This window comes from Salmo salar, unplaced genomic scaffold (assembly GCF_965601325.2).
Source record: "Salmo salar unplaced genomic scaffold, fSalSal1 ptg000229l, whole genome shotgun sequence".
Taxonomy (NCBI): domain Eukaryota; kingdom Metazoa; phylum Chordata; class Actinopteri; order Salmoniformes; family Salmonidae; genus Salmo; species Salmo salar.
The window spans coordinates 910,847-924,668 of NW_027675335.1; the positions used below are offsets into that span (position 1 = coordinate 910,847).

General features: G+C 45.2%; 1 protein-coding gene across 1 annotated transcript; it reads right to left on the reverse strand.

The window, feature by feature from the left end:
* Positions 1–7,302: 7,302 nt before the first annotated feature.
* LOC106575928 (Krueppel-like factor 12) lies at positions 7,303–12,427 on the reverse strand. The gene is made up of 4 exons (XM_082971268.1): positions 12,361–12,427; positions 9,375–9,864; positions 8,297–8,451; positions 7,303–7,682 (listed from the first exon to the last, which is right to left on the reverse strand). The coding sequence occupies exons 1-4, from the start codon at positions 12,425–12,427 to the stop codon at positions 7,501–7,503; spliced, it is 894 nt and encodes a 297-aa protein (XP_082827394.1). The 3' UTR covers positions 7,303–7,500.
* Positions 12,428–13,822: the final 1,395 nt, after the last annotated feature.

Consider the following 13,822-nt stretch of genomic DNA (forward strand, 5'->3'; position numbering starts at 1 on the left):
TGTATGACTTAATAAAATGTATGTACACAGAAAATAAATGTGAAATAAAAATCAAAAACCAAAGAACAGAATTATTTTCACAATGTCGAGGTGTGAGACAAGGCTGCAGTTTGAGTCCAAACCTTTTCAACATTTATATCAATGAATTAGCAGACATGTTGGACCATTCTCCAGCCCCAGGACTCACACTATTTGACACAGAGGTGAAATACCTTCTATATGCTGATGACTTGGTACTTCTATCACCAACCAAAGAAGGTCTTCAACAGAACATTAATATTCTAGAGCAATATTGCCATAATTGGGCCCTGGCAGTATTTTTCCAAAAAACAACAATCATGATTTTCCAAAAGAAAACCAGATGTCAGAAACACAAATATAAATTCACCCTGAACAACACCATCATTGAACACACTAAAAAGTACACCTACCTTGGTCAGACCATATCTGCATCGGGAAACTTTAATATGGCAGTGAATACACTCAAAGAAAAAGCCCGCAGAACATTGTATGCAATAAAAATGAAATTATTCAAAATCAACATCCCAATTAGAATTTGGACCAAAATATTTGACAGTGTAATCCTACCAATAGCTCTTTATGGAAGTGAGGTTTGGGGGCCACTCAATAAACTGGACTTTAAAATGTGGGACAAACATCCAATTGAAGCCCTACATGCAGAATTCTGTCGGAAAATCCTACAAGTCCAGAGAAATACACCAACTAATGCATGTAGGGCAGAATTGGGCCGCTTTCCAGTAATAATGAAAATACAGAAAAGATCATTAAAATTTTGGCTACATCTAAATTCAAGTCCAAATTCAAGTCTACAATTTAAAGCACTCCAAACCCAAGAGCTGAGCCCAGAATCGAGCCCTCTCAGTCAGCTGGTGTTGGACCTCACCAAACAAGCTGACACCAGCACTGCTTCAAAAGAAAGAATTCAAATAAACAAAATCATGAACCAATCAAAGGACTCATATTTACAACATTGGAAAAACGAAACAAAATCCCAAAGCCGACTAAATTGCTACCTGACCCTAAACAGAGAATATGAATTGGCTGATTATCTCTACTCTGTCAGAGATACGAAGCAGAGACAGATCCTTACCAAGTACAGGCTGAGTGACCACCGATTGGCAATAGAAACCGGCAGACATAAAAAGACATGGCTACCCAAAGAGGAGCGTGTATGTGGTCACTGCATGACAGGGGAGGTAGAGACAGAGATGCACTTTCTCCTTTACTGTGATAAATATTCCTCACAAAAAGATTCCTTATTCACAGAAATGACTACATTTATTCCAAATTTGAACTTATTAAACCCAGAGGAAAAACTAAAAATACTCATGGGCGAAGGAGCAATGGCTCCTCTTGCAGCCAAATATGTATTTGCCTGCCATAGCCTGAGGGACACTGAATAATAACATCTAGATAGTAAGCAGTAACTTACTTATTATTACTATTATTGTTATTACTGTTACTGTTATTTCTATTATTATTGTTGTTTATCATTCCAAATAGTAGTAATGGGTAGTAATGGTAATGATAACAGTTTAGTCATGGTGGTGGTGATAGTAGTGGTGGTAATGATGATAGTAGTTGTAGTACTGATGTAATGGTGAAGATGACCGTTATTTAGTTATAAGTTAGTTATAGATTCATTTTCCATATTTAGATTTTTATATTTATTGCATTCTACTATTTTACTATTATTTTACTACTATTTTATTGTTATTATTTTTAATTTTGTATTATTATTTACTGCCATGTTATATTATTATTTGTTATTGTTTATAATTGTATTACAATGTATATTGTATACATTGTTGCTTTGGCAATATTAACACAATGTTTTTCATGCCAATAAAGCAGCTTGAATTTGAATATGAATTTGAATTTGAGAGAGAGAGAGAGAGAGAGAGGAGAGAGAGACAGAGAGAGAGAGACAGAGAGCGAGAGAGAGAGAGAGAGAGAGAGAGAGAGAGAGAGAGAGTGAGAGAGAGAGAGAGAGAGACAGAGAGAGAGAGAGAGAGAGAGAGAGAGAGAGAGAGATTCGTGCCAAAGGAAATAAAGAACCAGTTTTCTCTTCCCTGTGTTTCTGCTTCGTGGGAATGTCTTGTCAACAAACGTTCTCTTCTGTGGTGGAGCGGTGTGCCCAGGGGTTCCACTCTCGTGTTTGGATTGTGTGTGTGTGTGAGGGTGTGTGTGCGTGTGTGTGTGTGTGTGTGTGTGTGTGTGTGTGTGTGTGTGTGTGTGTGTGTGTGTGTGTGTGTGTGTGTGTGTGTGTGTGTGTGTGTGAGTGTGTGTGTGTGTGAGGGTGTGTGTGTGTTATAGTAATAACAGTACACTGCCTGTTTGAATTGACGCTGAGACAATATTTTCATAAGGTGTTTCTTATCTTCTCTCTTTCTCTCAACCAGTCAGTCAGAAAAATAATTACATACCTCTATCTCTCTCTCTTTCTGTGTCTCTCTCTCGCCCTCTCTCTCGCCCTCTCTCTCTCTCTCTCTCTCTCTCTCTCTGTCTCTCTCTCCCTCTCTCTCTCTCTCTCTCTCTCTCTCTCTGTCTCTCTCTCTCTCTGTCTCTCTCTCTCTCAACCAGTCAGTCAGAGAGATAGTTACATACCTCTATCTCTCTCTCTCCCTCTCTCTCTCTCTCTCTCTCTTTCTCTCTGTCTCTCTCTCTCTCCCTCTCTCTCTCTCTCTCTCTCTCTCTCTCTCTCTGTCTCTCTTTCTCTCAACCAGTCAGTCAGAGAAATAATTACATACCTCTCTCTCTCTATCTCTCCCCTCCTCTCTCTCTCTCTCTCTCTCTCTCTCTCTCTCTCTCTCTCTCTCTCGCCCTCTCCCTCTCTCTCTCCCTCTCCCTCTCTCTCGCCCTCTCTCTCTCTCTCTCTCTCTCTCTCTCTCTCTCTCTCTTCTCTCTTTCTCTCTCTCAACCAGTCAGTCAGAGAGATAGTTACATACCCTGGGTTGAGGCTGGTACAATCTGGCTTAAACATAGTTCATGATTTTCAATTTACACAATGAAACGTACACAACTCACACACCGACCTTGTTCAACAGTAGGACTCTGTTATAACTCACACACCGACCTTGTTCAACGGTAGGACTCTGTTATAACTCACACACCGACCTTGTTCAACAGTAGGACTCTGTTATAACTCACACACCGACCTTGTTCAACAGTAGGACTCTGTTATAACTCACACACCGACCTTGTTCAACGGTAGGACTCTGTTATAACTCACACACCGACCTTGTTCAACAGTAGGACTCTGTTATAACTCACACACCGACCTTGTTCAACAGTAGGACTCTGTTATAACTCACACACCGACCTTGTTCAACGGTAGGACTCTGTTATAACTCACACACCGACCTTGTTCAACAGTAGGACTCTGTTATAACTCAACACACCGACCTTGTTCAACGGTAGGACTCTGTTATAACTCACACACCGACCTTGTTCAACGGTAGGACTCTGTTATAACTCACACACCGACCTTGTTCAACAGTAGGACTCTGTTATAACTCAACACACTGACCTTGTTCAACAGTAGGACTCTGTTATAACTCAACACACCGACCTTGTTCAACAGCAGGACTCTGTAATAACTCACACACCGACCTTGTTCAACAGTAGGACTATGTTATAACTCAACACACCGACCTTGTTCAACGGTAGGACTCTGTAATAACTCACACACCGACCTTGTTCACCGGTAGGACTCTGTTATAACTCACACACCAACCAGTTAAATGTTATAGAGAGGTGTTCACCTTCAGATAGATACCAGTTAAACTCCTCTCTGTTCCTTCACCTTCAGATAGATACCAGTTAAACACCTCTCTGATCCTTCACCTTCAGATAGATACCAGTTAAACACCTCTCTGATCCTTCACCTTCAGATAGATACCAGTTAAACACCTCTCTGTTCCTTCACCTTCAGATAGATACCAGTTAAACACCTCTCTGCTCCTTCACCTTCAGATAGATACCAGTTAAACACCTCTCTGTTCCTTCACCTTCAGATAGATACCAGTTAAACACCTCTCTGCTCCTTCACCTTCAGATAGATACCAGTTAAACACCTCTCTGTTCCTTCACCTTCAGATACATACCAGTTAAACACCTCTCTGTTCCTTCACCTTCAGATATTTACCAGTTAAACACCTCTCTGATCCTTCACCTTCAGATAGATACCAGTTAAACACCTCTCTGATCCTTCACCTTCAGATAGATACCAGTTAAACACCTCTCTGTTCCTTCAGATAGATACCAGTTAAACACCTCTCTGCTCCTTCACCTTCAGATAGATACCAGTTAAACACCTCTCTGTTCCTTCACCTTCAGATAGATACCAGTTAAACACCTCTCTGTTCCTTCACCTTCAGATAGATACCAGTTAAACACCTCTCTGCTCCTTCACCTTCAGATAGATACCAGTTAAACACCACTCTGCTCCTTCACCTTCAGATAGATACCAGTTAAACACCTCTCTGTTCCTTCACCTTCAGATAGATACCAGTTAAACACCTCTCTGTTCCTTCACCTTCAGATAGATACCAGTTAAACACCTCTCTGATCCTTCACCTTCAGATAGATACCAGTTAAACACCTCTCTGTTCCTTCACCTTCAGATAGATACCAGTTAAACACCTCTCTGTTCCTTCACCTTCAGATAGATACCAGTTAAACACCTCTCTGTTCCTTCACCTTCAGATAGATACCAGTTAAACACCTCTCTTGTTCCTTCACCTTCAGATAGATACCAGTTAAACACCTCTCTGATCCTTCACCTTCAGATAGATACCAGTTAAACACCTCTCTGCTCCTTCACCTTCAGATAGATACCAGTTAAACACCTCTCTGATCCTTCACCTTCAGACATGCCCGATTAAATGAAAATTAGGCAACAAAACCTAGATTGAAAATCATTAAGACAGTTGATTATTTAAATCAGGTGTTTTAGTGCTGGGTTGGAAGAAAAACCTGCATATCCCTCTCCAAGACCAGAGTTGGAAACCCATGTTGTTTTAAATAGGGAACTGCTGCCCTCTAGTGGATATATATAGAATATACAGCCCCCTTGTGGATATATATAGAATCTGCTGCCCCCTGGTGGATATATATAGAATCTGCTGCCCCCTAGTGGATATATATAGAATCTGCTGCCCCCTAGTGGATATATATAGAATCTGCTGCCCCCTAGTGGATATATATAGGATCTGCTGCCCCCTAGTGGATATATATATAATCTGCTGCCTCCTAGTGGATATATATAGAATCTGCTGCCCCCTAGTGGATATATATAGAATCTGCTGCCCCTAGTGGATATATATAGAATCTTCTGCCCCCTAGTGGATATATATATAGAATATATTGCCCCCTAGTGGATATATATAGAATCTGCTTGCACCTAGTGGATATATATAGAATCTGCTGCGCCCTAGTGGATATATATAGAATATACTGCCCCCTAGTGGATATATATAGAATCTGCTGCCTCCTAGTGGATATATATAGAATCTGCTGCCCCCTAGTGGATATATATAGAATCTGCTGCCCCCTAGTGGATATATATATATGATCTGCTGCCCCCTGGTGGATATATATAGAATCTGCTGTGCCCTAGTGGATATATATAGAATATACTGCCCCCTAGTGGATATATATAGAATCTGCTTCCCCCTAGTGGATATATATAGAATCTGCTGCCCCCTAGTGGATATATATAGAATATACTGCCCCCTAGTGGATATATATATAGAATATACTGCCCCCTAGTGGATATATATAGAATATCCTGCCCCTAGTGGATATATATAGAATCTGCTGCCCGCTAGTGGATATATATAGAATATACTGCCCCCTAGTGGATATATATAGAATCTGCTGCCCCCTAGTGGATACATATAGAATCTGCTGCCCCCTAGTGGATATATATAGAATCTGCTGCCCCCAGCTGGATATATATAGAATCTGCTGCCCCCTAGTGGATATATATAGAATCTGCTGCCCCCTAGTGGATGTATATATAGAATCTGCTGCCCCCTAGTGGATATATATAGAATATGCTGCCCCCTAGTGGATATATATAGAATATGCTGCCCCCTAGTGGATATATATAGAATATGCTGCCCCCTAGTGGATATATATATAGAATATACTGCCGCCTGGTGGATATATATAGAATCTGCAGCCCCCTGGTGGATATATATAGAATCTGCAGCCCCCTGGTGGATTTATATAGAATATGCTGCCCCCTAGTAGATATATATAGAATCTGCTGCCCCCTGGTGGATATATCGAGAATCTGCTTTCCCCTAGTGGATATATATAGAATCTGCTGCCCCCTAGTGGATATATATAGAATCTGCTGCCCCCTAGTGGATATATATAGAATCTTCTGCCCCTTAGTGGATATATATAGAATCTGCTGCCCCCTGGTGGATATATATAGAATCTGCTGCCCCCTGGTGGATATATATAGAATCTTCTGCCCCCTAGTGGATATATATATATATAATCTGCTGCCCCCTTGTGGATATATATAGAAACTGCTGCCCCTTAGTGGATATATATAGAATCTGCTTCCCCCTAGTGGATATATATAGAATATACTGCCCCCTAGTGGATATATATATATATAATATACTGCCTCCTAGTGGATATATATAGAATCTGCTCCAATGTCGTCTTCTCACTGTGATGTCTCAGAATACAAACTATATCTTCTTTGAAACGTAATTAAGAGAATTCAGACATTATAGTACAATAAATTAATAAATCAATGTCATTTTAACATTTGACACATTTGTATTTTAGTATACATTTAATTCACAGTTTAATTTGTATGGAAAACAGAATAAAATACATTAGACAAATAATTTTGGTACTTGGACACTTGTTCTTTCAATCCGAGTTTAAAACATGTTGAATGACCTGTCTGGCTTCTCAACCTTAGTGGACCTTTCCTACTGTTCTGTCTACTGACCCATCGGTACACTTGCAGGCTACAACAGTCCATCTACTGTTTGTCTCAGTGTCTGTCTGTCTGTCTGTCTGTCTGTCTGTCTGTCTGTCTGTCTGTCTGTCTGTCTGTCTGTCTGTCTGTCTGTCTGTCTGTCTGTCTGTCTGTCTGTCTGTCTGTCTGTCTGTCTGTCTGTCTGTCTGTCTGTCTGTCTGTCTGTCTGTCTGTCTGTCTGTCTGTCTGTCTGTCTGTCTGTCTGTCTGTCTGTCTGTCTGTCTGTCTGTCTGTCTGTCTGTCTGTCTGTCTGTCTGTCTGTCTGTCTGTCTGTCTGTCTGTCTGTCTGTCTGTCTGTCTGTCTGTCTGTCTGTCTGTCTGTCTGTCTGTCTGTCTGTCTGTCTGTCTGTCTGTCTGTCTGTCTGTCTGTCTGTCTGTCTGTCTGTCTGTCTGTCTGTCTGTCTGTCTGTCCGTTCCTCCTCAGATCAGTGTCTGTCTGTCCGTCCGTCTGTCCGTCCGTCCGTCCCTCAGATCGGTGTGTGTTTGCGTCTGTGCAGGGCCAGGTGATCTGAGCGGGAAAAGGAGCGTTCGCAGTCGCCACACCTGAAGGGCTTCACCCCCGTGTGTTTCCTGTAGTGGCGGGTCAACTCGTCAGAACGGGCAAAACGCCAGGTACACCCGTCCCACGTGCACTTGTACGGCTTCTCACCTGGAACAGAGAAGATAGATGATGTTTTTACTGTCACAGACACCGGATAGGTGACAGGTGCAGTGTAATGTGTTGTTTTACAGGGTCAGCCATAGTAGTATGATTGGTGTTGTTGTACAGGGTCAGCCATAGTAGTATGATAGGTGTTGTTGTACAGGGTCAGCCATAGTAGTATGATAGGTGTTGTTGTACAGGGTCAGCCATAGTAGTATGATAGGTGTTGTTGTACAGGGTCAGCCATAGTAGTACGATAGGTGTTGTTGTACAGGGTCAGCCATAGTAGTACGATAGGTGTTGTTGTACAGGGTCAGCGATAGTAGTACGATAGGTGTTGTTGTACAGGGTCAGCCATAGTAGTACGATAGGTGTTGTTTTACAGGGTCAGCCATAGTAGTATAATAGGTGTTGTTGTACAGGGTCAGCCATAGCAGTATGACAGGTGTTGTTGTACAGGGTCAGCCATAGTGGTATGATAGGTGTTGTACAGGGTCAGCCATAGTAGTATGATAGGTGTTGTTGTACAGGGTCAGCCAGTAGTATGATAGGTGTTGTTGTACAGGATCAGCCACCGGTGTCTGTGTGTGTGTGTGTGTGTGTGTGTGTGTGTGACCTACCTGTGTGTGTGCGTCTGTGGGCCTTGAGGTGGGAACTCTTGGTGTACTCCTTGTTACAGCCGTAAAACTCACACCTGTGGACACGCCCCCTGACCTGGTCACATGACCTACTCTCATGCTCTGGATACCACCGGCTAAGATGGAGCTGCAACAATCAATCAATCAGTCAGTCAGTCAGTCAGTCAATGAATCAATCAATCAGTCAATGAATCAATCAGTCAATCAGTCAATCAATCAGTCAGTCAATGAATCAATCAATCAGTTAATCAATCAATCAGTCAGTCAGTCAGTCAGTCAGTCAGTCAGTCAATCAATCAATATGTCAGTCAGTCAGTCAATCAATCAATCAGTCAGTCAATCAATCAATATGTCAGTCAGTCAGTCAATCAATCAATCAGTCAGTTAATCAATCAATCAATCAATCAGTCAATCAATCATTACACCACGTTGTATCCCATTTTATCCTGCTATTTATCAATGAACTGTGTTGCTGTCTCCTATTGGACAAATCCAGACTGTTTCAATACATTTAAATGGTATTTTCTGACGGTCTCTTCTTTTGCCACTAGATGGAGTGAAGAGGTGGAATGGAAGACTACTGTAGTCAGCCCTGACCCAGTCTGGTTACAGCCCTTCCCATCTCTGTACTCACTCATGACCCAGTCTGGTTACAGCCCTTCCCATCTCTGTAGTCCCTCATGACCCAGTCTGGTTACAGCCCGTCCCATCTCTGTATTTACTCATGACCCAGTCTGGTTACAGCCCGTCCCATCTCTGTATTTACTCATGACCCAGTCTGGTTACAGCCCGTCCCATCTCTGTATTTACTCATGACCCAGTCTGGTTACAGCCCGTCCCATCTCTGTATTTACTCATGACCCAGTCTGGTTACAGCCCGTCCCATCTCTGTATTTACTCATGACCCAGTCTGGTTACAGCCCGTCCCATCTCTGTAGTCCCTCATGACCCAGTCTGGTTACAGCCCGTCCCATCTCTGTAGTCAGCCCTGACCCAGTCTGGTTACAGCCCGTCCCATCTCGGTACTCACTCATGACCCAGTCTGGTTACAGCCTGTCACATCTCTGTCACACTGTCCAGTCTCATGGTTGGCAGCTCATCGTCCTGGCCGTCACCACGGTGATGTGGACGTCGGGTTACCGCCAGGGTTCTGCTGTGTGCTGGGTGGGTGTAGAGCAGGGGTGTGGGCCGCACCACTACGGGCGTACGGTGGGCATGAAGAGGGGCAGGGCTGGAGGAGAGGGGTGTGACGAGGTACCCTCTGACAAAACCCCAAAGGCCTCTCCTGCCGGGACCTGATATAGCAGGACTCTTCGGGACACACGTAATGACAGAGGAGGAGGAGGATGATGAAGGCCTGGTGATGGAGGTGGACGGTAGGGGGCACAGAGAGAACCATGTGGATGTTGGAGAAGTCCTGGAGCGGCTGGTTGACAGATCTACAGGCTCTGTCTGGGGCTGGAAGGAGTTTGGGTCACAGGGTTGCGTATATCTAGAGGTCTCGAAGGAACTGGGCCGAACATCTTCCTCTTCAGAACCGCCCTGTCTATCTCAGGAGGGGACAACACAGACAGAGACTGGAGAGGAGAGAGGGGAAGGAGAGAGAGGAGGTTGAGGGGAGAGGGAGAGAGGGAGAGTAGAGAGGGGAGAGGGGAGAGGGGAAGGAGAGAGGAGAGAGGGGAGAGGGGAGAGGGGGAGTAGAGAGGGGAGAGGGAGAGTAGAGAGGGGAGAGGGAGAGAGGGGGAGAGAGAGGAGTAGAGAGAGGAGAAAGGGGGAGAGAGGGGAAGGAGAGAGGGGTAGAGGAGAGAAGGGGAGAGGGGAGAGAGGAGAGAGGGGGAGAGGGAGAGAGGAGAGGGGAGACATTTTGTAATTCATCAGTCTGTTAGTACTAGTTGTTATGTCCTCCTCTTTGGTCAAGTGTTGGTTTACAAGGGGTTAGTAGAGTAGAGTAGAGTAGAGTAGAGTAGAGTAGAGTAGAGTAGAGTAGAGGAGAGGAGACTACAGTAGAGTGGAGTAGAGAGAACAGGAGAGGAGAGAACAGCAGAAGAGAGGAGAGGAGAGGAGAGGAGAGGAGACTACAGTAGAGTGGAGTAGAGAGAACAGGAGAGGAGAGAACAGCAGAAGAGAGGAGAGGAGAAGAGAGGAGAGGAGAGGAGAGGAAAGGAGAATAGGAGAATAGGAGAATAGGAGAATAGAAGAATAGGAGAATAGGAGAGCAGAGTTGAGACATCCCTCCGATGTCAACAACTACAGACCAGTATCCCTTCTTTCTTTTCTCTCCAAAACTCTTGAACGTGCCGTCCTTGGCCAGCTCTCCTGCTATCTCTCTCAGAATGACCTTCTTGATCCTAATCAGTCAGGTTTCAAGACTGGGCATTCAACTGAGACTGCTCTTCTCTGTGTCACGGAGGCTCTCCGCACTGCTAAAGCTAACTCTCTCTCCTCTGCTCTCATCCTTCTAGACCTATCTGCTGCCTTTGATACTGTGAACCATCAGATCCTCCTCTCCACCCTCTCCGAGTTGGGCATCTCCGGCGCGGCCCACGCTTGGATTGCGTCCTACCTGACAGGTCGCTCCTACCAGGTGGCATGGCGAGAATCTGTCTCCGCACCATGCGCTCTCACCACTGGTGTCCCCCAGTGCTCTGTTCTAGGCCCTCTCCTATTCTCGCTATACACCAAGTCACTTGGCTCTGTCATATCCTCACATGGTCTCTCCTATCATTGCTATGCAGACGACACACAATTAATCTTCTCCTTTCCCCCTTCTGATAACCAGGCGGCGAATCGCATCTCTGCATGTCTGTCAGACATATCAGTGTGGATGACGGATCACCAGCTCAAGCTGAACCTCGGCAAGACGGAGCTGCTCTTCCTCCCGGGGAAGGACTGCCCGTTCCATGATCTCGCCATCACGGTTGACAACTCCCTTGTGTCCTCCTCCCAGAGTGCTAAGAACCTTGGCGTGATCCTGGACAACACCCTGTCGTTCTCCACTAACATCAAGGCGGTGACCCGATCCTGTAGGTTCATGCTCTACAACATTCGCAGAGTACGACCCTGCCTCACACAGGAAGCGGCGCAGGTCCTAATCCAGGCACTTGTCATCTCCCGTCTGGATTACTGCAACTCGCTGTTGGCTGGGCTCCCTGCCTGTGCCATTAAACCCCTACAACTCATCCAGAACGCCGCAGCCCGTCTGGTGTTCAACCTTCCCAAGTTCTCTCACGCCACCCCGCTCCTCCGCTCTCTCCACTGGCTTCCAGTTGAAGATCGCATCCGCTACAAGACCATGGTGATTGCCTACGGAGCTGTGAAGGGAACGGCACCTCCATACCTTCAGGCTCTGATCAGGCCCTACACCCAAACAAGGGCACTGCGTTCATCCACCACTGGCCTGCTGGCCCCCCTACCTCTGAGGAAGCACAGTTCCCGCTCAGCCCAGTCAAAACTGTTCGCTGCTCTGGCACCCCAATGGTGGAACAAGCTCCCTCACGACGCCAGGACAGCGGAGTCAATCACCACCTTCCGGAGACACCTGAAACCCCACCTCTTTAAGGAATACCTAGGATAGGATAAAGTAATCCTTCTAACCCCCCCCCCTTAAAAGATTTAGATGCACTATTGTAAAGTGGTTGTTCCACTGGATATCATAAGGTGAATGCACCATTTTGTAAGTCGCTCTGGATAAGAGCGTCTGCTAAATGACTTAAATGTAAAATGTAATGTAAATGTAGAGTTGAGGACAGGTCCATGGCAGTGGGCCCACTCTAACAGAACAGAACAGAGTGGTTCAGCCTTTCTACTGCTTTGTCTGTTGATTTAAGTGAGGCCCTGATGGGCCCCTGATGCGGTCCAGAGCTAGACAGACACTACCCACACATTTCCTGTTGCTCTCTCTCTCTCTACCATTAACTAGCTGTCGCCCCGACGGCAACACCACCAGTAGCACCGCTAACAGGAACAGAGAGGATGGGGACTTGAGTACACACAGGAAGAGACCAGGGTTTTAATGTAGACACACACACCGCATCACTTCCTCTCACCGTTCTCTGAGGCTCCAGGGACTCTGGTTGGACGCTGACGTTCAGGCATCCCATCAATCAACAGCATGACGTCCCGCCCACGGCTGTTTAGAGAGCCAAAATAGGATAGATGTTTTAGTTTGTTTATTTGATAGGAATATAAACCACAACCAAAACATTGGTGAACGTAACCGTGAACAGACTGTGTCCTGCTGCACTGTAACCCCTCTGACTTGCAGCATCAGTCTCTGGGTTGTAGAGAGACATGTGGTGGTTTTAGTGTTTAGTCAGACATATAACCCACAATGCAACTTCCTCCCAGACAGACAGCCACCATCAGACTTAATGGTAAACCAGCTCACACTTTAACCACAGATTACTGCTGCTCAACATAGTTTTACCTTCCACCTATAGCTCTGTCCTGACCTGTCTGTCCTGTCTTGTCTTGTCTGCCTGTCTGCCTGCCTGCCTGCCTGTTAATCTTTCTGTCTGTCTGTCTGTCTGCTGCCTGCCTGCCTGCCTGCCTGCCTGCCTGCCTGCCTGCCGCTGCCTGCCTGCCTGCCTGTCTGCCTGCCTGTCTGTTGCGTTGTTGTTGTTGTTGGTATTTATGTATTTTCCTTAAAACTACACTGTTTGTTAAGGGCTTGTAAAGTAAGCATTTCACTGTAAGGTCTACACCGGTTGTATTCGGCGCATGTGACCAATACAATTTGATTTGATTTGTCTGTCTGTTCTGCTTGTCTGCCTGTCTGTCACACCTTGCTCTGTCTGTCTGTCTGTCTGTCTGTCTGTCACACCTTGCTCTGTCTGTCTGTCTGTCACACCTTGCTCTATCTATCTATCTGTCTGTCACACCTTGCTCTGTCTATCTGTCTGTCTGTCTGTCTGTCACACCTTGCTCTGTCTGTCTGTCTGTCACACCTTGCTCTGTCTGTCTGTCTGTCTGACTGACAGACAGACAGACAGTCACACCTTGCTCTATCTGTCTACCCCTGACTGCCAGAGTAGATAGATGTCCCTCCTCTCTGTCTGTTTCCTCTTGAGGTTTCCTCTTGATAAGGAGTTATTTCTATGTCACTGTGCTTGGCCTTCTGCTTTGCTCTCTGGGGGTCGAAGACGGATCACTGAAAATAACCGTGTGACATGTTGCTGTTAAAAGGGCTAATGTTATCTCTTCTCTTCTCTTCCTCTCCTCTCCTCTCACCCCCCCTCTCCTCTCCTCTCCTCTCATCCCCCCTCTCCTCTCCTCTCATCCCCCCTCTCCTCTGTTCAGTGTTATACTGATCACATAAAGGAAGCTCTTTATAAATCCTCATAAAGGAGGCTATTTATCGATCACATAAAGGAAACTCTCTATAGATCCACATAAAGGAAGCTCTTTATAGATCACATAAAGGAAGCTCTTTATGGATCCACATAAAGGAAGCTCTTTATATGTCACAAAAAGGAAGCTCTTCTTAGACCACATAAAGGAAGCTCTTTA